Raw genomic sequence first — 26,211 nt, 5'->3', positions numbered from 1 at the left:
TCTCCACTAAAAATACAAAAAAATTAGCCGGGCGTGGTGGCGGCGCCTGTAGTCCCAGCTACTCGGGAGGCTGAGGCAGGAGAATGGCGGGAACCCGGGAGGCGGAGCTTGCAGTGAGCCGAGATCGCGCCACTGCACTCCAGCCTGGGCGACAGAGCGAGACTCCGCCTCAAAAAAAAAAAAAAAAAAAAAAAAAAAAAAAAAAAAAAAAAAAAGAAAATAAAGTTAGTGTGACTATTTTAATATAAGTTTAAGACAATGAGGTAAGAAGAAAGAAATTTCTTACTAGTTGGCTGGGCACAGTGGTTCACACCTGTAATCCCAGCATTTTGGGAGGCCAAGGCAGGCGAATCACTTGAGGTCAGGAGTTCAAGACCAGCCTGGCCAACATGGGGAAACCCTGTCTCTACTAAAAACACACAAAAAATTAGCTGGGCGTGAGGATGTGCTGCTTGTAATCCCAACTATTTAGGAGGCTGAGGCAGGAGAATCGCTTAAACCTGGGAGGCGGAGATTGCAGTGAGCTGAGATTGTGCCACTGCACTTCACCCTGGGGCGATAGAGTGAGACTGTCTCCATAACAAAAAATATACTGTTGAAAGGGTCAATTAAAAAAGAAAATATAATCATGTGTGTGTGATTAAACCTGAAATTACATGAAACAAAAACAACAGAATTAAAGCGAGAAAAAAAAAATTCTGTCTGGGCGTGGTGGCCCACGCCTGTAATCCTAGCACTTTGCCGGGCGCGGTGGCTCAAGCCTGTAATCCCAGCACTTTGGGAGGCCGAGACGGGCGGATCACAAGGTTAGGAGATCGAGACCATCCTGGCTAACATGGTGAAACCCCGTCTCTACTAAAAATACAAAAAAACTAGCCGGGCGAGGTGGCGGGCGCCTGTAGTCCCAGCTACTCGGGAGGCTGAGGCAGGAGAATGGCGTAAACCCGGGAGGCGGAGCTTGCAGTGAGCTGAGATCCGGCCACTGCACTCCAGCCTGGGCGACAGAGCGAGACTCCGTCTCAAAAAAAAAAAAAAAAAAAAAAAATCCTAGCACTTTGGGAGGCCGAGTTGGGTGTATCATTTGAGGTCAGGAGTTCAAGACAAGCCTGGCCAACATGGTGAAACCCTGTCTCTACTAAAAATACAAAATTTAGCCAGGCATGGTGACGTGGGCCTGTAATCCCAGCTACTTGGGAGGCTGAGGCAGGAGAATTGCTTGAACCTGGCATGCAGATGTTGCAGTGAGCTGAGAGTGCATCACTGCACTCCAGCCTGGGCAACAGAGTGAGACTCCATCTCAAAAAAAAAAAAAAAATCTACATAGTTGAAGACTGATAGAACTAGCCAAAAATTAGTAAAAATACAGATCTAAAACATGATCTGCTACCTTCAGCTAGTTAATATTTATAGAGTAATACACTCAATAATTGCTGAATACACATTCTTTTCAAGTGAACTTAATATGTTCATCAAGCTATTCTGGATCAAAAACTTTCAGGGATCTTTTACCATCATGCACCTTATATTTTCTATACCATGAATCTTGGGAAAAAGAGCTAAAGGTTATCACAATTTATTACTTGCTTGGACTATGTCAGTATTTTTTGAGGGGCAATTAATTGCTATTTCTATTTATAAAAATACATAATATATTACAAATAAATTAAAATTTATTATACAACATAATTTTTTTTCAGGTGCAAATATTTACAGAGCTTCATAATCAGCCCAAGACCACATAGAGCAAACATGAATGATATTTCCCAAAAGGCTGAGGTAAGTCTCAAAAGTAAAAAAATAAAAATAAAAGAGGGAAATGTAGAGTTGACTGTAGAATTGCTAAAAGGACAATCATTTGGTGGAAAGGTCATATTTAGGAGTTCATAATTAATAACATAATGGCAAGATGTAAAACAAGAAGAGATACAATTCACCAGCTGATCTTAGGCTAGTATTTTCATTTGGGTTCTAGGAAATTCTACAAAGCATGAGTACTAAATTTGTGAATGATAGTGAAGTGGATGTGATAGCTAGCGTTCTGAGTAGAATTTTAAATGTTTTGTTCTTGATAACTCTTAGAAAGTATTATTTTAGTATTAAAACAAAGTTTGACCTATACTCACAGGAGAAAGCATAATTCCCTCTTAGGTAAGGAATCTTTTTAGTGCCTTATGTATATTTTTAAATTTTTAGCTTTTTTCTGGTTCTTGACTGTAGATACTGAGAGCTGTCGTAAGAAGAGTTCAGTTGCTGACACCTCAGAATTATAAAATTAACCCTTAAATGACCAATGACACATAATAGATTACAAAATACAGGCTGGATGTGCCACAGATTAATTAAGCAATTGTCATTATCACTAGGAAAAAGGGTTTGGTGTTCTGAGGCACACATTTTATTTACTGAAATTTCATTTAGAAATCAGCTTAATTTTCAAAGTGGTGAAAATAATTTGCTTTCCTGGTTATAGAGTGGAGGAAATAATTTCTTCAGTCTTCTACCAGATTCCCGTTCTTTGTGAAGCTCTCTTGCCATATGGAATTGCTCTTACAGCCCACCCTATATAGAATGATATAGCCTTCTTACACATTTTTAATGTGGTTTAAGGAAGTTATAGATGGGAAGTAATAGTAACAATATAAATCACAGCTTGTGCCCACAGACCATGGTGTACCTCAGCCACAAATAAGGACTAAAGGACTGGCCTTCAGTTTTGCTTATATTAGATATAGAAACCAGGAAGGGTGTAAAATGTGCATTAGCCTCTAAACTTTAAAGCCTAAACTTTTGCTTTGTTTTCAACTTCACCAAATTTACTGAAATTAGTTTGGGTACCTTTTTAGCAAGTGACATCAAATCTGAATCTTTAATAATGGAGTTAGACAATAAAAGACAGTTTTTAATTAGAATTCAGAATTTGATTTTTATATTTTACTGGCTTTCAGCTTCGGTGGAATGCTACCCACAAAATGGGATTTCATTACTATATAACAGTGAAATTTCTACTCTCATATTTTCTGTAATGTCATTTTTCATAGGTTTTAGAGTGTATCTATTCAGGTTGTGATAGTCAAATAAAGCGTTCAAACACATTTCTATTTTATGTTTCAATATACATTTTTTATATTGCTTATTCTTATCTATCTTTACCTAATTTCTTCCTATCTTTTTCGTTAACTTTCTTTTCTTTATTTTCTTCTAATGAAGATTCTGCTTTCTTCATCTAAACCTGTCCCAAAAACCTATGTACCAAAACTTGGCAAGGGTGATGTAAAGGATAAGTTTGAAGCCATGCAGAGAGCCAGGGAAGAAAGAAATCAAAGGAGATCTAGAGACGAAAAGCAAAGAAGAAAAGAACAATATATTAGAGAGAGAGAATGGAACAGGAGAAAGCAGGAGGTTACTTTATTTTACTTTATTCTCGTGAAAATACTTGTTTTCATTTTTTTAATTTAAATTGTATTTATTCACATTAACCACATTTCATATTAACTATAACTAAAATACTTTTCTGTATTTGTAACCTAATTTAAACTCTGCATATAATATGATTTAGTCTAATTTTTGGACATGTGCTCACATTAATTTATTTAACCATCTAGATTAAAGAAATGCTTGCTTCTGATGATGAGGAAGACGTATCTTCTAAAGTAGAAAAGGCTTATGTTCCAAAATTAACAGGTAAGAAGCTTGAGGGGTAAATAGCAAATTAAATTGCAAAATAGAAACACAGCCAATTATTAAACATTTTTTTCATATATTCTTAGGAACTGTTAAGGGTAGATTTGCTGAAATGGAGAAACAAAGACAAGAGGAACAAAGGAAGAGAACGGAGGAGGAACGAAAACGCAGAATTGAGCAGGATATGTTAGAAAAGAGGAAAATACAGCGTGAATTAGCAAAAAGGGCTGAGCAGGTATCACTAAAGATTAAGTTCGTCTTTGTTTCTGAAACTAACTGTGCAAAGTAAAACTAATCAGTATGTTGCCTAATTAAAATATTTTAATATAACATAAACCTATTAAAAAGCATCTAACCGTCTGGGCATGGTGGCTCACATCTGTAATCTCAGCACTTTGGGAGGCCAAGGTGGGTGGATCGCTTCGGCAACATGGCAAAATCCCGTCTCTACAAAAAAATACAAAAATTAGCTGGGCATGGTGGCAAGTGCCTGTAGTCCCAGCTATTCAGAAGGCTGAGGTAGGAGGTTCGCTTGAGCCTGAAAGGTGGAAGTTGCAGTGAGCCAAGATCATGCCACTGGACTCCAGCCTGGGTGACAGAGTATGATCCGTCTCAAAGAAAAAAAAAAAGGCAGCTAACCTGAAAAGACCTGAAGGAAAAACATTTAACATCAGATGCCTAGAAGGATATGGGCAGAATATGCCTGTTTTAAGGTAGAATAGTGAGATGATATCTGTCATATACAATCTTACCATTCTATCCACATTCCTCACCCCGTCTACATTCCTTATTTTTCTTTACAGGTTAGAAGATTTTACAAAGATGTAAGGCAATGTTCCATATAAACTATCCATGAGTACCTAACAAAATGCTAATCTTCTAATAACAATACTTTTAAATGCTGGTCTGTTTTCATGCTGCTGATAAAGACATACCCGAGACTGGAAAATAAGAGAGGTTTTATTGGACTTACAGTTCCACATGACTGGGGAGGCCTCAGAATCATGGAGGGAGGTGAAAGGTACTTCTTACATGGCAGTGGCAAGAGAAAATGAAGAAGATGCAAAAGTGGAAACCTCTGATAAAACCATCAGATCTCATGAGACTTATTCACTACCACGAGAACAGTATGGGGGAAACCACCCCCATCCCCATGATTCAAATTATCTCCCATCCGGTCCTGCCCACAACACGTGGGAATTATGGGAGTACAATTCAAGATGAGATTTGGATGGGGACACAGAGCCAAACCATATCAGCTGGTCTTTTAAAGCCATACATTAAGTGCTTTCAGTCTTTTTGCTATGCTCCCTTCAGTTTCCATTACCTTTCTGAAAAAGAAAAGTGACGATGAAAGCAAAGCATATGCCATACTTACTAAAGAAATGTATTTACCCTGGATTTGCAAAGGGGGTACAGGTATTGGGTAAATACAGCAGTTCCAAATGGGAGAAATTGTCCAAAACAAAGGGGTTACAGGGCCCATGCAAGTCTGAAATCCAGCAGGGTAGCCTTTTTTTTTTTTTTTTTTTTTTTTTTTGAGACAGTTTCGCTCTTGTCGCCCAGGCTGGAGTGCAGTGGTGTAATCTTGGCTCACTACAACCTCCACCTCCCAGCTTGAAGCAATTCTCCTGTCTCAGCCTCCTGAGTAGCAGGGGTTACAGGTGCCCACCACCACACCTGGCTAATTTTTGTATTTTTAGTGGAGACGGGGTTTCGCCATGTTGGCCAGGTTGGTCTTGAATTCCTGACCTCTGGTGATCTACCTGCCTCGGACTCCCAAAGTGCTGGGATTACAGGCGTGAGTCACTGCACTGGCCTTTTTTTTTTTTTTTTTTTTTTAAATTGAGGCAGAGTCTTGCTCTGTCACCCAGGCTGGAGTTCAGTGGCAAAATCTCGACTCACTGCAACCTCTGCCCCCTGGGTTCAAGTGATTATCCTGCCTCAGCCTCCCGAGTAGCTGGGACTACAGGCACATGCCACCACTCCCAGCTAATTTTTTTGTATTTTTAGTAGAGACAGGGTTTCACCATGTTGGCCAGGCTGGTCTTGAACTCCTGATCTCAGATGATCTGCCCACCTTAGCCTCCCAAAGTAATTATAGGCATGAGCCACTGTGCCCAGCCTAGTAATTTTATCTTGTAAATATGTAAAGTTTAATTTTCAAATCTAATTAAGTACATTTTCCACTCCACTCTAATATAATTTAATGTATCTTTGAATATAAGGAGTAGGCCGGGCGCGGTGGCTCAAGCCTGTAATCCCAGCACTTTGGGAGGCCGAGACAGGCGGATCACGAGGTAAGGAGATCGAGACCATCCTGGCGAACACGGTGAAACCCCGTCTCTACTAAAAAATACAAAAAACTAGCCGGGCGAGGTGGCGGGCGCCTGTAGTCCCAGCTACTCGGGAGGCTGAGCCAGGAGAATGGCGTGAACCCGGGGGTGGAGCTTGCAGTGAGCTGAGATCTGGCCACTGCACTCCAGCCTGGGCAACAGAGCGAGACTCCGTCTCAAAAAAAAAAAAAAAAAAAAAAGAATATAAGGAGTAAAGTATGGCATAGGTAGTCAAGAAGAGTTTGAATGTTTGTTTGTAAAATTTATTTGTATAAATCCATATGCAAGAATGCCATAAAAAGGATTCCTGAGTCAGGGGGTAGCTGAATGCCTTGGTGACCTACAAGATTTGGAGATTCTAGGATCTTACAATGAATTAAAAATGAGAGCTAGACATGGTGACTCATGCCTGTAATCCCAGCACCTTGGGAGGCTGAGGCAGGAGGACTGCTTGAGCCCAGGAGTTTGAGGATGCAGTGAGCTATGATCATTCCACTGCACTTCCACCCAGCAACAGAGAGACCTTGTCTCTTAAAAAAAAAAAAAAAAAGATGGTAGCGGGGTGGGTAGGGATTAATAGTAGATATAGTGGATGTTAGAATCAATTTGGGGAAGAAACTTGATTTGATATTATCTGTTCATCTTTGAGGATACCCTGATGAGCAAAGTTAAAGTCCATCAGCTTAGAAAAAAGAGAAGTTACTTTTGAGGGAAAAGAAGGAGATGTTGAAAAGAAAAAGAGAAGGAAGTTGATATGGGAAGAAGCAAAAGGAGTTTCATTTTTTATAAAGCAAAAGAAATAGGAAGCGGCTCTTCAATGTTGTCTTCTGAAAGTCAACACTGTGACTGAACTTCTGAATATCTTGTCTCTGTGAATATACTGACACCATGGCTACTTAGACAGATTTATCTTTTTCCTTGTTTGTTGGAAAAAAAAAAAAAAGTATGCTCCAATGTTTTCTTGTTTTGGTAATGGTTTAAAGTGAGCAAAGAAGAAAGCAAAAAAGATCTTCAAACATACTTTAACATACTTTATTATTTTACCATAAGCTAATAGAGATTGGGGAAGCAGGCTGGGTAACAATATAGTGAGACCTCAGCTCTTAAAAACAGACAGACAAACAACTTAGCCAGGAGGTGGTGGTGGGTGCCTATAGTCCCAGCTACTTGGGAGGCTAAAGTGGGAGGATTGCTTGAACCCAGGAGGTTCATGATCAGGCCACTGCACCAAAAGCAAACAACAACAACAACAACACAAAAAAACCTGGGTTTGGGAAGGTTGTAGCAGCAGCAGCAGCAGCAATAAAAGAAAGTTGAGTTAATAAATTTAGTATTTCTCTTTTCTATATTCTCAATGTCTGGCTTTTCACCGTATCTCCTGGATCTTTTCATTTTTATTATTTTTTTAAGACAGAGTCTTGCTCTGTTGCCCAGGCTGGAGTGCAGTGGTGCAATCACAGCTCATTGCATCCTCAACCTTCTGGGCTCAAGCAATTCTCCTACCTCAGCCTCCTAAGTAGCTGGGACTACAGATGCATGCCACCATGCTTGGCTAATTTTTAAAAAACTTCTTGGCCAGGTGTGGTGGCTCACACCTGTAATACCAGCACTTTGGGAGGCCGAAGCAGGTGGATTGCTTGAGCCCAGGAGCTCAAGGTCAGCCTGAGCAATATAGTAAAACCCTGTCACTACAAAAATTGAAAAAAAATAGTGAGCATGGTGGCGCATGTCTGCAGTCCCACCTACTTGGGAGGCTGCGGTGGGAGGATGATCGCTTCAGCTCGGGAGGCGAAGGTTGTAGTGAGCCAAGGTTGCACCACTGTACTCAAGCCTGGGCAACACAGCAAGACCCTGCTGTCTCTACAAGAAAAAATCTACCAAAAAATTTTTTTTGTAGAGATGGGGTCTCACTTTGTTGCCCAGGCTCATCTCAAACTCCTGGGCTCAAGAGATCCTCCCACCTTGGCCTCTCAAAGTTAGGGGAATACAGGCATGAACCACCATGTCCAGCCTCCTGGAGCTTTTTTTTTTTTTTGAGACGGAGTCTCGCTCTGTCGCCCGGGCTGGAGCGCAGTGGCCGGATCTCAACTCACTGCAAGCTCCGCCTCCCGGGTTTACGCCATTCTCCTGCCTCAGCCTCCTGTGTAGCTGGGACTACAGGCGCCCGCCACCTCGCCCGGCTAGTTTTTTGTATTTTTTTAGTAGAGACGGGGTTTCACCGTGTTCGCCAGGATGGTCTCGATCTCCTGACCTCGTGATCCGCCCGTCTCGGCCTCCCAAAGTGCTGGGATTACAGGCTTGAGCCACCGCGCCCGGCCGCCTCCTGGAGCTTTTTATTGAGAGATTAACATGATTTATACAAGAGTTGTCAGTATTCTTTTAGGAAGAGAAGTCTTTCTTTTTTTTTTTTTGAGCCATTGTGCCTGGCCGAGCTCTCACTTTTTAAATGAGGAGCTTTCCTACTTTGACCTAGTCAAAATATAGAGAAAAGATGACTATCAGAATTATTTTCCCTTCTAAACTATTCTATCCCAGCTGGGCACGCTGGCTCATGCCTGTAATCCCAGCACTTTGGGAGGCTGAGGTGGGCGGATCACTTGAGGTCAGGAGTTCGAGACCAGCCTGGCCAACATGGTGAAACCCTGTCTCTACTAAACATACAGAAATTAGCCAGGCGTCATGGTGTGCACCTGTAGTCCCAGCTACTCAGGAGGCTGAGGCCGGAGAATTGCTTGAACCCAGCATGCAGAAGTTGCAGTGACCTGAGACTATGCCACTACACTCCAGCCCGGGTGACAGCATGAGACTCTGTCTCAAAAAAATAAACTAGCCTACATCTTTCACTGCACTGTTATTGTATCAGTTTTATTTTTGCCCTATACTTATGTTGTAAAATATAATCATGACAAGTATTAGATTGCTAATGGATAGGTTTTCCTTTTGATGGGGCAGTGACAAAGAATGGAGAAGTGTTTCTATGTGTCTTGGTTTAAATTGCTAATTAAATTAATAATTGCTGCTTGTAAGCTCAACAGATTGGTCATAAGAGTTTGGTCTGTGATTCAGTTTCTGGGTTACAAAGGTAGGCTTTGTCTCAATTTTTTCTGTTTTTCTTTCTTTTTTTTCTTGAAACAGGGTCTCACTCTGTCACCCACACTGGAGTGCAGTGGCTTGAACATGGCTCACTGCAGCCTTAACCTCCTGGGCTCAGGTGATCCTCCTGCCTCAGCCTCCAGAGTAGCTGGGACCACAGGTGCATGCCACCATGCCCAGCTAATTTTTGTGCTTTTTGTAGAGAAGGGATCTCGCCATGTTGCCCAAGCTGGTCTTGAACTCTTGGGCTCAAGTGATCTGCCCACCTCGGCTTCCCAAAGTGCTGGGATTACAGGCATGAGCCACCTCGCCCAGCCTGATTGTTTTCTTAATATGTCGTTTTCTGGATATTGATATTGATATCAATATGCAACAACAAATATAAAGGACATATTTGGCTAATTTGAAACAACATAAACATATTTCAAAAATTATAAATTTGAAAATTTACTATAAGTCACAACTAAATTACTTTCCAGTTGTATGTTTAAAAGCAAAAAGTAGAAATCTGATGTAATGTAATGATATGAAATTCTCATTCAATAGATTGAGGACATAAACAATACGGGAACTGAATCAGCATCAGAGGTAAACAGACATTTCCTTTAATGAAACATTCACCTAAAATTATCTGATTCACAAATTATCTTTTAGTATAAAAAAAAATTAAAAGGGCTTTTATTATTTTTATTATAAATATAGAAATAACAAAAAAGTATGTTTTGCAAAGCAAGAGCATACTTTTGCACTTTCAAACACTATAGCTTAGTGTTTCAAAGAAAAGTATGTTTTGTTTTGCTTTCATAGTTAGGTTAGAAAGACAAACTTATTAGTCTCAGTTTGAGATACTCTGCCAAGACAATGTATTTTTTGAACTGTTACTAACAGCTGAGATTACTGAACGCTAACATTTATAAAAAGGCAATTTTATTTTCATCATTTGTCTTCTTTCCTTAGAGTTCCTGAGAGTTTATGTTTTGGTTTTTATATAATAGTGTAGAGTGCAGTATCTGTTACCATGAAGAAATGTTCAACAACCACAAAAATTTTAGTCATCCCTTTCATCTAACAGAATAAGTTAAAAATCTTTCAATTTGATGGTGTGCCTAAAACTACAGCCCATAAATTGGGAGCAATTTTATCTCAGGACCATGTGTTTCATTTCATAACTCTTCTTAGTTTTTAAAAAAGTCAGAGGCAACAATAGATTATATGATTAAAATGAATTAAATAATAGTTTAATACAATCAAATACCAGAGAGTTTTATCTATAATATATATGTTTAATAAATCACTTGGAAAAACTGTGTTTTTTTCTCACTAAATACTAGTTTCATTCAGTATTTAAAAGCTTAGAGATAAAAATCATATGAAGAAATTTTTTTTGTTTAAACTGAATCTGTCCACCATCAAATTGATTTACAGTACATTCACATGCACATTTTGTGGATTAGTGCACAAATAGCTTAATTCAGGCAATGCCACTGCAGTTTCGTTATCTTAACAGCTGTATTAACTCCATCTTCTAGGAAATAGAATGCTTCTTGAACCTCATCAGCAATGGATTTCACTAAGATTAACTCACAATGCACAAATAATTTAGAGTAGGAGATGTTTAATAATAATCTGTAAAAAGTAATTGTTTGTTCTTCATAATAACATTGATGACAATGTAATGGAATTCACTTATTATGGAGGTAAAGTCCCATGAAACCCAATTTTGATTAAGAAGAAATATGCTAATTATTCATTTTATAAAATAGGAAGGAGATGATTCACTACTTATAACTGTGGTACCTGTTAAATCATACAAAACATCTGGAAAAATGAAAAAGAATTTTGAGGATCTAGAAAAAGAACGTGAAGAGAAAGAAAGGATCAAGTATGAGGAAGATAAAAGAGTAAGATATGATGAACAACGACGATCTCTCAAGGAAGCAAAGTGTCTTTCATTAGTTATGGTAAGTTTTTTTTGTTTGTTTTTTAAGAAACAAATCAAGGCAGTTTAAGTTAGCATTTTCCTTTATGAATAAAAGGTGGGTTTTCATAATGTTTTCTTAGGATGATGAACTAGAAAGTGAAGCAAAAAAAGAATCACTTTCTCCTGGAAAATTGAAACTAACTTTTGAAGAACTGGAGCGACAAAGACAAGAAAACCGAAAGAAGCAAGCTGAAGAGGAAGCAAGGAAACGTTTAGAAGAAGAGAAGCGTGCTTTTGAAGAAGCAAGGCGGCAAATGGTAAATCTACATATTTAAACCTTACAATTAATATTAATGAAGTTAGCTGGCTTTAGATAAGGTTCATTACTATAAATTCAAAGAGATTTTACATATAGAAGGGCTGATTTTCCAGTTGTATAGATATTCCATATATAAAATGTGTCTAGGCCAGGCATGGTGGCTCACGCCTGTAATTCCCAGCACTTTGGGAGGCCAAGGTGGGTAGATCACCTGAGGTCGGGAGTTTGAAACCAGCCTGGGCAACACTGTGAAATCCCATCTCTACTAAAAATACAAAAATTAGCTGACTGTGGTGGCGCACACCTGTAATCCCAGCTACTTGGGAGGCTAAGGCACAAGAATCACTTGAACCCAGGCAATGGAGGTTGCAGTGAGCCAAGATTGCACCATTGTACTCCAGCCTGGATAACAAAGTGAGACTGTCTCAAAAAAAAAATCCATACTGTTTTCCAGTTTCCACTCTGGGGCATTTTACCCAATATGCTTTAAATTTTTATCTTTATAAATTGTTATTAATATATAAGTATGCAAAATAATTACTCAATGAACCTGGTTTCCTTCATCTGTTAGTTCAATCTGCAATGTACTTAGTGACATGGGTGCAGGACTGATTATAAGTGTAAACTTGTCCTCAGCAGTCCAGTTTTTCAAGTGTTTGAACATATCAGAATAATAGTTTACAGTGGAATATGCAGTTTGCCCTATTAAGTGTATGTGTGTGTGTATTTGTGTGCATGCCTCTGCGTGTGTGTGTGTGTGTGTGTGTGTAGTGTGGTGGTTAAGAGCATGGATTGTGGAGCCGGATTGTCTAGATTCAGATATCAGTCATTTACTAACTGTGTAACCATGGACAACTGTTTTAATCTCTCGCTGTGTTAATTAATTAAATCTCTCTCTTAGTTTCTTGATTTTTTTTATTTTTTATTTTTTTATTTTTATTATTATTATTATTTTTGAGACGGAGTCTCACTCTGTCGCCCAGGGTGGAGTGTAATGGCCGGATCTCAGCTCACTGCAAGCTCCGCCTCCCGGGTTTAGGCCATTCTCCTGCCTCAGCCTCCCGAGTAGCTGGGACTACAGGCGCCCACCACCTCGCCCGGCTAGTTTTTTGTATTTTTTTAGTAGAGACGGGGTTTCACCGTGTTAGCCAGGATGGTCTTGATTTCCTGACCTCGTGATCCGCCCGTCTCGGCCTCCCAAAGTGCTGGGATTACAGGCTTGAGCCACCGCGCCCGGCCAGTTTCTTGATTTTTAAAACGGTAAAAATGAAAGCGCTTTCTTCTTTTTTTTTAACTTCCACAATGACTTGGATTTTTTAAAATGCCTATTTCTTAAATGGTTAAATGAGTTAATATCTAGGAAGCACTTAAAATGGTGTTTGTTACATATACAGTAGTTCTTCGAAAATGTTAAGTATTATTATGGTATTAATAGATTTATCAATAAAAAGTAAAATTGAAATAAGAATACACTGATTCATTTTAAGATTTAAAAATGGGCCAGGCATGTTGGCTCATGCCTGTAATCTCAGCACTTTGGGAGGCTGAGGCAGGCAGATCCCTTGAGCCCAGGAGTTTGAGACCAGCCTGAGCAACATGTGGAAACCATGTTTCTACAAAAACAAATACAAAAATTAGTCAGGTGTGGTGGCACAGACCTGTAGTCCAAGCTCCCCAGGTGCTGAGGTGAGAAGATTGCTTGAGCCTGGGAAATCAAGGCTATGGTGAACTATGAATGAGCCACTGGATTCCAGCCTGGGTGACAGAGTGAGACCTTGTCTCAAAAAAAAAAAAAAGGATCTAAAAATGGAATATTTGTAATTTTAAAGTTACAGAAATTTCTTGATCAGCTTGCTTGAATGATGTTCTAGTAATTATATATATAAAAATTTAATTTTCTAGACATTTATTTGAAAATGTTATTACTCTTGGGTATAGCTGCATAGTATCTACACATTTTAGATATTTCTGGTGGTCAACTTAATAAAGAAATAGTATTATTAAATAATGCATTTCAATGGATATTATAGTAAATTTAATAATAAATTAAAACTTTAATGATAAAATCATAAAGCTGGAATTTTATATAAAATAGTTCTAGATAATAATCTTTTATCTGGTTAGTATGAGGCACCATAGTTCACAGTAAAAAAAAAACTACAAAGATTACAAAATGAGAACCTTATTTTACTACCAAAGAGATGCTGTGTAGATATACTTGAACCCCAATGATAGCACACACATACACATTTTATATTTGTTCTGGGAAAGTTAATACTCAACAGTAACCCCTCACTGAAGCCTCAACCTACTGGGCCCAAGGGATCCTCCCACCTCAGCTTCTCGAGTAGCTGGGACTACGGGCACACACCACCACAATGGCTATAATGTGTTTTTTGGTTTTTAGTAGAGACGAGGTCTTGCTCTGTTGCCCAGGCTGGTCTTGAACTCCTGGGCTCAAGCGATCCTCCTGCCTCCTAAAGTTCTGGAATTACAGGCGTGAGCCGCCACAACACCTGGCTAAAAATGTTTTAATATTCAAATTTATCTATAGAAATTTGACTTTCTTGAGAAGTTTTATTTAACCTGAGTACATCTTTATATGGAATTTCTCCAAACTTGAATATTTTATCATATAAGACATTAAAAAGGAAGAGGATTTTGGTCAAGTATATTAAGGGCATTCAAACAGTCCTATGTGAAGTGGCTAATTCTGTGCCTTTTGTTTGATAATTCATTCCTTTTTCTGATGAATCTCAATTCTTAGTAATGAACTGTTTATTTTGTTAGGTAAATGAAGAAGAGGAAAACCAAGACACAGCAAAAATTTTTAAAGGGTACCGCCCTGGTAAACTCAAACTCAGTTTTGAAGAAATAGAAAGGCAAAGAAGAGAAGATGAAAAAAGGAAAGCAGAAGAAGAAGCCAGAAGGAGAATAGAGGAAGAAAAGAAGGCATTTGCTGAAGCAAGGAGAAACATGGTAAGACAGAAGCTAACTGGAGAATGCTATTAGAATTCACCTTTGAGAATATATTAATAGAATCATTAGACTTTAGAGAATACCCTATTATTTCTGGAATCTGTGCCAAGAGTAGAAATGGCAAATGTATTTTGAAGTCTCCCAACTGGTGGAATAACACCAGTTGATTGAAGGTATTTGCTTCAGTTTAGTGTTCAGAAGATTCTGATTTAAAATGCCACACTTGGCACAAAGGATGGAATATTATGTCCCTTCTCCAAGGAAGAAGAAGAAGTAGGGAGTTTCCTCCCCTAACTTTTCCTTTCTTCCTCTCCATTCTTTCCCCACCTCCTTCCCACACTCCCTTTTCCCCTCCTTCATTCCTTCATTTCCTTCCTTTCCTTCTTTATTTTCAGTTTTCATCCCACCCACTATATATTAAATGACCTGAGTCATTTAATCAGAATTATTTCTCTCTCCAAAATGCTCACTCATCACTCCTGGAAATTGATACCTAACTTAACTGTCACAAGGTTATGACTGTACTTCCTATACCAGTTTTATGTTTGTGCAATGTACAGTTATCTGACAAACAATTTTCAAGCAATTTGAGACTTGAGCCCTGCATCTCCTTCTTGATACATTATAATTGGCTTTGGTGATATCATAAGCTGGTTTTCTTCCTCAATATGGGTGAGCATCAGACACATATGTCCAAGTGTTTATTTGGCTTTATCGCCCACACAGATACTCAAATCAGAAACTTGGAAGCCTGAAACACTTCTATCTTCTTATTCATGCCTGACGTCCAACCAGTCACTAAGTCTCATTTATTCTGCCTCCTAAATCACTCTAAAATCTGTCAGTTTCCCCCCCATTTTCCACTGCCACTACTATAATCCAAGTTACTGTTACAATTTGCCTGGGACCAACTCCTAATTAACTTGTTATCTTACCTGTAACCTATTCTTTCCTGCAAAGCCAGGAGTGAGCTTTAAAAAGAAATTTTGATTGTGTTTTGTTACAGTTTTGCTTAATATTTTCACACTTTTCTTAAGTAAAAATCCAAAAACTTCTAAAACAAATTTCTTTATAGTCTTGCTCTTGTATATTGCTCCCGTTTCATTTCTTGATCCTTCCTTAATCTGCTCTTTGTTCCAAATATGCTAAATTTGTTTGTATTTCTTCAAAGTGAGACTCTCTCAGCCTTCACACTGTCTGAAAGATGTCCCTCACTCCTTTCCCTGTGCTCTGCTAATTCCAATTCATAACTTTCCATTTCCTCTGGAAAACCTTTCCTGATAATAAACACCTTCTTCCATGAATTCTTACAGCATTTAGTACTCTTCTATCGTAGCGCTAATCCTGTATTGTTATCACTTATGGCTGTCTTTTCCACTCCATGAGGCCAAGACTGTTCATCAAACATGTGGCACAATGCCTAGCATAACAGACCTCCAGTAAATGTTGATGGAACAAGTGATATTGAAATCTTGCATGCAGTAGGTAATCCCTGATTCATAAATGGTTTCTACATAGAAATCCTACAGACGTTGTGAATGCACTTAATTGTTGGAGAATAAGCAGGTTTAGAAGCGGTAGAAGAGAAGTAACTGTGAAGATTACAAGACCTAGTCCTCGGGGCAGATTTGTAGGCCAAAACTGCCTTTTTACCATGATTCACTAGTGGAAAAAAATGCAGGGGAGAAAACTGCGTTAAAACAAAACCAAGTTTCCTAAACACATTTCTAAAGAGAAAGAAAAACTTCCTTTTACATTTATATTGTTTTCTTATCCACAAATAAGTATTGTAATTTATCCAGGAGTAAGTATTGTGATTTCATACTATAGCTTAGTTCATGCATATATAAAATTTAAAAATTTCAGGCAGTCTTTGAATTGTAAACCACTTAAACATTGTTTCTGAGTTGAAATAGTTCTGTGGTAAAGCCTGGATTGCCTTGATAAAACTTGGAGCAAATGAATAATACCCCTTGTCTCATTCTCCTATGTCTATTTCAACCACAGGGTCACAGTTCAGGCCAGAGGGTTATGTTATACCATGCCTGGTCTATAAACTTTTTTTTTTTTTTTTTTTTTTTTTTTTTTGAGATGGAGTCTCGCTCTGTCACCCAGGCTGGAGTGCAATGGTGTGATCTCAGCTCACTGCACCTTCCACCTCCCAGGTTCAAGTGATTCTCCTGCCTTAGCCTCCCCCGTAGCTGGGATTACAGGCACCCACCACCACACCCGGCTAATTTTTGTATTTTTAGTAGAGACAGGGTTTCACCATGTTGGTCAGGCTGGTCTCGAACTCCTGACTTCATGATCCACCTGCCTTGGCCTTGCAAAGTGCTGGGATTACAGGCGTGAGCCACTGTGCCTGGCCTATAATCTTATTAGAAAGATTTTGAAGTTTGAATCCCAGCTTTGCCACATAGCATTTGTGTTGACTTTAGACAATTACTTTTCAGTGCCTCAGTTTCCTTGTCTGTAAAATGAGGATATTGGTAACTACTTCATAGGGTTATAGGATTAAATAAATTAATACATGTAAAGTGCTTATAACTGTACTTGGCAGCTCTCAGTATTATCTATTATTATTTCTTTAAAATTAGCCCAACAGCAAATAAACAATAAACTCATAGCACTAAGAATGATTTTTGCCTGATTATGAAGAGATCATGACTGGTTATCTAATTCATTCAGACAAAATCATGATTAACTTAAATGCTTTAATTACCAAAATAGAGAGCCATTTTAATCCAATTAAAAATGTTCTCAAATTAGGAAATCTTAATGTCTAATTCAAAGTACTCATGATATGAATAAAGTATTTTTTGTCTTCATTGTGATAGAGAATAGATGGTTACCATTTCCTGGTAACCTGATAGTTACAAAATACCTCAGTCTTACATTTTCCAATAATTCTTCCCATTTATTTATTTATTTATTTATTTATTTATTTATTTTTGAACACTGTGTTGAGAATTCCTTGTTTGCTGTTAAGTCCCCTTGTTTTTTGTTCAGTGTGAAACCTGTTTAAGAAATCTGGCTGGGCATGGTGGCTCACGCCTGTAATCCCAGCACTTTTGGAGGCCAAGGCGGGCAGATCACCTCAGGTCAGGAGTTCAAGACCAGCCTGACCAACATGGAGAAACCCTGTCTCTACTAAAAATACAAAATTAGCCAGGCGTGGTGGCGCATGCCTGTAATCCCAGCTACTTGGGAGGCTGAAGCAGGGGAACTGCTTGAATCTGGGAGGCGGAGGTTGCGGTGAGCTAAGATTGCACCATTGCACTCCAGCCTGGGCAATAAGATTGAAACTCTGTCTCAAAAAACAAAAACCAAAATTAAAATCAAACAGTAAAGAAATCCCAGTTTCTTCAAGAAATAGTCCCTTTTTAGTGTGTATAATTCTGGCCAGAGTGATAAAAGAATTATTTTAAATAGGTAGTAGATGATGACTCCCCAGAGATGTATAAGACAGTCTCTCAAGAATCTCTTACACCGGGAAAACTGGAAATTAATTTTGAAGAATTATTAAAACAAAAAATGGAAGAAGAAAAACGACGAACAGAGGAAGAACGGAAGCATAAGTTAGAAATGGAGAAACAAGAATTTGAACAACTGAGACAGGAAATGGGAGAGGTAAGATTTTAAGAAATATCTATTTATATTACCCATATTTATTAGCTAAATATTTTACTTATATCACCTTATAATAACTTTGTATTATTATTCACCTTTACGATAGTCGGCATACTACTATGAGGTGCTTACATGGTACAGGTGTCTGCACAATTATGTGTACTTTCTAGTCTGCTTTAACTACTCCTTCCTTGCTAGTTTAATAAAAAAGTATCGAGGTTTGCAAGGGACTGAGCTATTACTATTTATTTATATTTATAGTTCATAAATATGCATATTTATATTCAATACATATATGTAGACTATACAGTGCCAGCTTCATGGGTATGCACCTTGTGCACTCACAAGACTCCATGTTCAGAAGGCCCTGCATTTGGGGTTTAATGTTGAGGTTGCTGTCTTGAAATTCTTTTTTGTGGTGTGAACATGGCTCACTGCAGCATTGACCTCCCGTGCTCAAGTGATCCTCATGTCTCAGCCTTCTGTGTAGCTGGGACTTTAGGTGCACGCAGCACCATGTCTGGCTAATTTTTAATTGTTTTTTCTTTTTTTGAGATGGAGTCTTGCTCTGTCGACCAGGTTGGAGTGCAATGGCACGATCTCAGTTCATTGCAACCTCCACCTCCCAGGTTCAAGCAATTCTCCTGCCTCAGCCTCCCGAGTGGCTGGGATTACAGGCATGTGCCACGATGCCTGGCTAACTTTTGCATTTTTAGTAGAGACGGGTTTCACCATGTTGGCCAGGCTGATCTCGAACTTCTGACTTCAGGTGATCCGCCCACCTTGGCCTCCCAAAGTGCTGGGATTACAGGTGTGAGCCACTGTGCCCAGCACTTTTTTGTTTTTTGTTTTTTTTTTTGAGACGGAGGCTCGCTCTGTCGCCCAGGCTGGAGTGTAGTGGCACGATCTTGGCTCACTGCAAGCTCCGTCTCCCGGGTTCACGCCATTCTCCTGCCTCAGCCTCTGGAGTAGCTGGGACTACAGGCGCCTGCCACCAGGCCCGGCTAATTTTTTGTAATTTTTGGTAGAGATGGTGTTTCACCGTGTTAGCCAGGATGGTCTCCATCTCCTGACCTCGTGATCCACCCGCCTCAGCTTCCCAAAGTGCTGGGATTACAGGCGTGAGCCACCGCGCCGGGCCTTTTTTTTTTTTTCTCTAAAGATGGGGTGATCGCACTTTGTTGCTCAGGCTGGTCTCCAGCTCCTGGCAAGCGATCCTCCCACCTGAGCCTCCCACAGTTCTGGGATTACAGCCATTAGCCATCATGCCCAGCCACTGTCTTGAAATTCTTAATTTTACCTTTGAATTTGTGTGTTGTATATAAGTGAAAGCTGATTGGACGATGAAGCATGCCCTTTATAGCTTTTGCTTACTAGGGCTTCACGCCGCCTTCCTGCCTCCCTGGAATGGGTTTTCATCAGCCCCCTTCCCAAGGCCCTGCCTAACCTTCTTCCCTCTTGGGACTCTGCTGCTATCCCTCTGGGTGGCCCGGGTTGCGTGGGCAGCAGAAGAGAAAGGTAGAATTGGGGCCTGTATTCAGCATCAGCCTTGGTCCCTGCCAGGGACCAGGACACACACATGAACAGGGTCGGGGTCTAACATGTAGCCTCATGACTTGGACTGGCAATGGTATGGCATGTTTGGCAGGCACCTTGGTGGGGTCCTCTCACCAACTTATGACCTAGGAACCGAGTGAGTTCCTACACAGAGGTTGCAATCTCTTGGAAGGTGCCCGTTTTTTATGGGTTGGGGCAGTGGGCACGTGGGAAGGGAAGTTTTACTTCTCTGCACCAGGTGTGGCTGGCAAATTATCTAGCGGACCCTGAGAATATAAATATAAATGTATAAATAAATACCAGGAATGTGCTGTAGGAAAATATTCCAAGGTCTAGGTTTCTTATGAGTCGTGTATTTTCACCCCACATAGTCTAAAAAGTGGAAATAGTATAAAGGAACGTTTTCTCTTACCCCTTGGTTAAGAAATTAAGCTTCATGTCATAACATCCCAGACTGTGACACCCTCTGCCTCTACCTTTTAAAACTCTGCCTAGAACTTTAGGTCTTCTACAGGAAAAGTATACCAGGAATACCTGTAGTATTTTACCATTCCATATGGTGGTATTAGGGTTTGATAAATATTACAAAGGACTAGTAATAATAAATTGTGAAAAGTCAGGGGAAAGAAATCTGAACAAAAGAACAAGATGGGCCGGGCATGGTGGCTCACGCCTGTAATCCCAGCACGTTGGGAGGCTGAGGTGGGTAGATCACGAGGTCAGGAGATCGAGACCATCCTGGCTAACATGGTAAAACCCCGTCTCAATTAAAAAAATACAAAAAATTAGCTGGGCCTGGTGGCAGACGCCTGTGGTCTCAGCTATTCGGGAGGCTGAGGCAGGAGAATGGTGTGAACCTGGGAGGCGGAACTTGCAGTAAGCCGAGATTGTGCCACTGCACTCCAGCCTCGGTCTCCCAAAGTGCTGGGATTACAGGCATGAGCCACTGCACCCGGCTTACTGTTCTTTCAATTATTTTTTTGGCTTCCCCTAACAAAGACCTTCCTGCAACTCCTAGGAAAAGCTAATTTTGTCATGAATATTTTAGTTTTAGCAGGTTATCAAGGGATGTCAGAGGATTTTAACCATATTCCCTGATGCGAATAGTATTTTAAGTAGAATGTTTTCAATAATGCCTTAAATTTGTAGCACCATTTTGAGTTAGTAAATTTGGACACTGCATTTAGAGAAGAGGTTAAGCTGTATTTTTGGTTTCAAATAAGAAATAGTACACATTTTTTTGGATGGTTTATTGTACAAACTAGTATGCTGATATTCAAATTTTTTTTTTTTCCTGGAGTCACGCATGGTGGCATGTGCCTGTAGTCCCAGCTCCTTGGGAAGCTGAGGCAGGAGGATTGCTTAAACACAGGAATTCAAGGCCAGCCTGGGCAACATGAGACTAAAACAGCAGCAAAAAACTTATTATTTTTTTTTTTGAAGGAAGAGGAAGAAAATGAAACATTTGGATTGAGCAGAGAATATGAAGAACTGATCAAATTAAAAAGGAGTGGCTCTATTCAAGCTAAAAACCTAAAAAGCAAGTTTGAAAAAATTGGACAGTTGTCTGAAAAAGAAATACAGAAAAAAATAGAAGAAGAGCGAGCAAGAAGGAGAGCAATTGACCTTGAAATTAAAGAGCGAGAAGCAGAAAATTTTCATGAGGTATATTATCCTTATATTTAACATAGTTATGATACAGTAATAATAAATTTAACAGAAGTAACACTGGCTTTGAAATAAGTTTTAGTACTTAAAATTAATCATTGGTGTATACAGTAATCTGGGAAGTAAATAGCAAAAACACATGTAGATCTTAGACTTTGAAAGACTAGCATTGTTTCAAAATCACCTTTATCAGTGTTAAAACCTGTAGTGAATGTCAAATGGTTCACGCTAGCAAAAATGTTCAGAAGTATTTTTTGGCTGGGCGTGGTGGCTCATGCCTATAATCCCAGCACTCTGGGAGGCCAAGAAGGGAGGATCACATGATCCAGGAGTTCTAGGCTAGCCTGGGCAACATAGTGAAACCCCATCTCTACAAAAAAATTATACAACTAAAATAATGTTTTTTGGCATATGTTTTAGTTGAGTCAGTAGAACTAGTGTATATTCAAGTTAAACTCCATATTATTAATACTTTATTTTTTAGATGAAACCCATAAAGTCTAATACTTGCTCAAAGTTACAGCAGTAATTCAGTGTGGAAGAGCCTAAATGAGAATTCTGATGACATGAATTTGAATTACCTTCAAACATAAAATAAGAGGCAATCACTGACCTGTAATAGCCCTTCTAGCTTAAGGACTATTTCTGTGATTATGAATACTGGTTTAAATGAGATCTAGAAATTTTTTTTCTGCCAGCATTCCTATCCTATAATGTTTAACAGAATTTAACCTATATTCTAGAAATATATTTTGATCAAGCATTTAGCTAGCAAAACAGATATGGGAATTTGGGAGCGCCTTCAGAGGAGACTGGATAAAAGGATAGAACGAAGAAACTGTGTGCCAATTATTGGGACTATAAGCAATTAATTATTATTGAGGCATGCACGAGTGCAAAGGACAGCAAAAGATAATGAAGATGCAAGCATAATTGAGATGATCATGGAGTCTTAGATGCCATGTGAAGGGATTCTTAAAACATGGATATTGGCAGGGCACATTGGCTCACACTTGTAGTCCCAGCACTTTGGGAGGCCGAGGTGGGTGTGTCACTTGAGTCATTTGAAGGCCAGCCTGGGCAACATGGCAAAACCCTGTCTCTACAGAAATATAAAAATTAGCTGGGCATAATGATGGGTGCCTATCTGTACAAAAAAAACAAAAAAATTATCCGAGCTTGGTGATGTATGCCTGTAGTTCCAGCTACTTGGGAGGCTGAGGTGGGAGGATTGATTGAGCCTGGGTGGTTGAGGCTGTAGTGAACTGTGATTACACCACTGCACTCCAGCCTGGGTGTCAGAGCAAGACCCTGTCTCTAAAACAACAAAGCATGGATATTGTCAGATATTGTCTATATAGCTAGATCATGCTGAAGCTATGTGGTCTTAGATACATACATTAAAAAATCATTCGAGGCCAGGCGCGGTAGCTCACGCCTGTAATTCCAAGCACTTTGGGAGGCCGAGGAGGGTGGATCACCTGAGGTCAAGAGTTCAAGACCAGCCTGGCCAACATGGTGAAACCCTGTCTCTACAGAAATACAAAAATTAGCTTGGTATAATGATGGGTGCCTATAATCCCAGCTACTAGGGAGGCTGAGGCAGGAGTATGGCTTGAACCCGGGAGGTGGAGACTGCAGTGAGCCGAGATTGCACCACTGCACACTCCAGCCTTGGCGACAGAGTGAGACTGTCTGAAATAAATAATTTGAATGACTACTATGTTCCAGGGACTGCTTTGGACATAAGACATCAGTAACTAAACTTATAGTCCCTGTTCATATAGTGTTTAGAATCTAATACATGGGTTGGGGCTCGGGAGGGGTGGAAAACAATTATCAGGTGGTTAACAAATGAAAGCTATGAAGATTAATAAAGCAGAGTAAGAGAAATAAGAGTATGTGTTACTGTTTTGTAAAGGGTGGTCAGAGAAGGCCTGGGGATTTGAACTAGGGCTGGGATGGAAAGGACAAGTAAGTATGCAGGAGTCAAAACTGGCAGGACTTGGGGATGGTGATGGAGAGGAAGAAAGAGGAAGGAATAGTGAGAGTATATAGTAACAATATGGGAAACCAGACTAGTTTGGAAGAGGCTTCATAAGCTTTTTGAGACAAATGGAGATGCTGTGAAACATCAACCAATTTGAAATGCACCTAAGTTTGTGTGACATACAAGCCTAAGGCCTAGGTTAGTTGTAGATAAACCTTTTCATCATTGCCAAAAGCAAACACCATTTCTATTTTTTAACATCTAAAAAATTTTGAACATTTTTAACATGTTGGATCTGTTGTTTTGGGGATATATACGTGGATATAACATACCTTGAAGAAGTTCAGTCTACGGCCGGGCGTGGTGGCTCACACCTGTAATCCCAGCACTTTGGGAGGCCGAGGCGGGTGGATCACCAGGTCAGGAGATTGAGACCATCCTGGCCAACATGGTGAAACCCCATCTCTATTAAAAATACAAAAATTAGCTGGGCGTGGTGGCACGGGTCTGTAGTCTCAGCTACTCAGAAGGCTGAGACTGCACTCCAGCCTGGCGATACAGCGAGACTCCGTCTCAAAAAAAAAAAAAAAAGTTCAGTCTAATGACGTATGACTGAAAAAAATTCTCATTATTGTAAGTACTATAATAGAAGTTATTACAGAATCAAACTGGGTGGAGTCAATATACCTAGGATATGTTTAACAGGGCCAAGGTGACATTTAAGGTGAGTGTGAAGGCTGAATACAAGTTACAAGTAAAGAGGAGAGGCATTCCAGATAGAGGAGAAGCCTTTCAATTAACTCAGAGGTTGTAAAAATGTATTTGGGGAATGGAAAACAGGTTCAAAGGACTACAAGGCAAGGTTCACAGAATAAGTGATAGGATACAAGGTTGTAAAAATAAGTTGTGGCTGGTTAATGAAGGTCTTTTTAAATCTTGCAGAAACTATGATCTGGGAAACAATGTTAATAATCAACTCTTTAGGTCAGAGTAATGAAATATTTAGGTTTATGCAAGAATTCTGGGACCATGGAGGATGAACTGGAAGACAGGCATGAAGTTGGGGCCAAGGGAGAAAAACAGACCTAATTAACAAAACTAGGTTAGACTCTGGTACGGATAGAAGTTAAACAGACAAAAAAGGGTTATAGGTTGCTTTTTGGGCAGTTGGTTGCGGAGGGGGCTACCATTACTTCAGGATAACTAGATGATGCTATAGAGAAATCAGGTCTGGGGAGTTGGGGTGAATAGTTTTGGCATGTAAAGTTTGAGCAATATTTGGATAAGGTAAAGGCAGTCTAACAAAGGTCCTGAACTAAGGTGAGAGGGAAGCAGATTCTAACTTTTATGGATAGCAATGGAAAGTACGAGTAGATAAAGCTGCTTAGAAAGTTAATCGTTGAAAGTGAATTAAACCCTGGAGAACATCAACATTTAGTGGATGAATGGCCAAAGATCAGTATTTATAGGTGTAACATGGAAGGTAAAGAAAAGTTCAATCAGCATGCACTTACTTCCTTTTGTTACTGGTAGTGAAACCTTAGCAGTCATACCTATACCTACAAAATATGTAGGTAAGAAAAACAAAAATAAGATAGGTGACTTCTTATTTTATTGCTGTTACTCTAGCATACATGGATATGATATTAGGACATGGCTGAACTTTTATACCCCATCAGAATATCCTGAATGGAGTTTCCTCTGGAGGACAATGAAGTCCCTCCTATCATACCTTTCTGGGTTAAAAGTGATTGAACTCGCATTTAAAAACTGGTTAACAGCTGAGTGTGGTGGCTTATGCCTGTAATTCCCAGCACTTTGGGAGGCTGAGGTGGGCGGATCACCTGAGGTCAGGAGTTCGAGACCAGCCTGGCCAACATGGAGAAACACTGTCTCTACTAAAAATACAAAAATTAGCTGGACATGGTGGCAGACGCCTATGATCCCAGCTACACAGGAGGCTGAGACAGGAGAACAGCTTGAACCTGGGAGGCGGGGGTTGCAGTGAGCCAAGATCATGCCACTGCACTCCAGCCTGGGTGACAGAGCGAGAAATATCAATGTTCAGTGTGTCTTCAAAATGTTTATATTCTGTCAAGGCTCAACTCATTTATATAACCTTACCTAATCAGAGAATTCCATCTCAGCTCCTGTAGCACTTAAACATGCACCCCTCATTTGGTACTTAAATGCCTTATATAACGTTTGAATTTCTAGAGTTTCTAATAAAGTCTACTCCAAAATTATCTTATGCCCCATTGTATCTCAAGGAAAATACACTGCCTAACTGCTGACTTTAACATTCATGGGCTGAGAGCGCCAATGCCCTATAAAGAATGTACCTACAGAGTTCCATTTATATTACTCTCTTAGATTTCTTTCCCAGAAGTATGTTTTAACCTGGCTTTTTAGGAGCTCAAGAAAAGTTGACAATTGTACTTGATTGAAGGACTGCTCATAAATTTTCAGCTCAAGAGAAATTATTTTACTTACTCAAATTTATTTTCTAAATGCAGGTTTGAGGCAGCTAAATGAATAGTTATGAATTTGCACAAACAGGCTAAAATCTAAAAGGCAAGTTATTAACGGGGAGGGACTCAGAATAGCAATTTTTGTACCTGCTGAAATATTCCATCTTAAAGGTTCATTTGGTAAACAACAAAAAAAGTGTACTGTGAACAAAGAGGTCCTTTTTTTTTTTTTTTTTTTGGAGACGGAGTCTCGCTCTGTCTCAGCTCACTGCAAGCTCCGCCTCCCGGGTTCGGGCCATTCTCCTGTCTCAGCCTCCTGAGTAGCTGGGACTACAGGCGCCCGCCACCTCGCCCGGCTAGTTTTTTGTATTTTTTAGTAGAGACGGGGTTTCACTGTGTTAGCCAGGATGGTCTCGATCTCCTGACCTAGTGATCCGCCCGTCTCGGCCTCCCAAAGTGCTGGGATTACAGGCTTGAGCCACCGCGCCCGGCCAAGAGGTCCTTTTTAAATTTAAGTCTCAGAAGTCTGTTCAGATAAAACTACAGTAAGCAAATCATGGTTTAAC

At 39.7% G+C, this 26,211-nt stretch overlaps 1 protein-coding gene across 5 annotated transcripts in view; it reads left to right on the top strand.

The window, feature by feature from the left end:
* Window positions 1-26,211, top strand: part of LOC105482689 (nexilin F-actin binding protein) — a 55,747-nt gene that overhangs the window by 25,708 nt on the left and 3,828 nt on the right. For 2 of the 5 annotated variants that reach the window (XM_011742936.3, XM_011742937.3), the window contains exons 2-11: window positions 1,698-1,776; window positions 3,208-3,399; window positions 3,603-3,681; window positions 3,768-3,916; window positions 9,657-9,698; window positions 10,874-11,071; window positions 11,172-11,348; window positions 14,141-14,329; window positions 17,762-17,959; window positions 20,960-21,181. In XM_011742936.3, coding sequence (XP_011741238.1) covers window positions 1,750-1,776; window positions 3,208-3,399; window positions 3,603-3,681; window positions 3,768-3,916; window positions 9,657-9,698; window positions 10,874-11,071; window positions 11,172-11,348; window positions 14,141-14,329; window positions 17,762-17,959; window positions 20,960-21,181 — 1,473 coding nt within the window. In that variant the 5' untranslated portion in view covers window positions 1,698-1,749. The remainder of the gene's footprint in view (window positions 1-1,697; window positions 1,777-3,207; window positions 3,400-3,602; window positions 3,682-3,767; window positions 3,917-9,656; window positions 9,699-10,873; window positions 11,072-11,171; window positions 11,349-14,140; window positions 14,330-17,761; window positions 17,960-20,959; window positions 21,182-26,211) is intronic. The other 3 variants (XM_011742939.3, XM_011742940.3, XM_011742938.3) reach the window with 2 other exon arrangements.

Source organism: Macaca nemestrina, chromosome 1, assembly GCF_043159975.1.
Source record: "Macaca nemestrina isolate mMacNem1 chromosome 1, mMacNem.hap1, whole genome shotgun sequence".
In the NCBI taxonomy this organism is placed as follows: domain Eukaryota; kingdom Metazoa; phylum Chordata; class Mammalia; order Primates; family Cercopithecidae; genus Macaca; species Macaca nemestrina.
The sequence above is the reverse complement of the archived record's forward strand: the minus strand, read 5'-3'. Positions and strand labels throughout refer to the sequence as shown.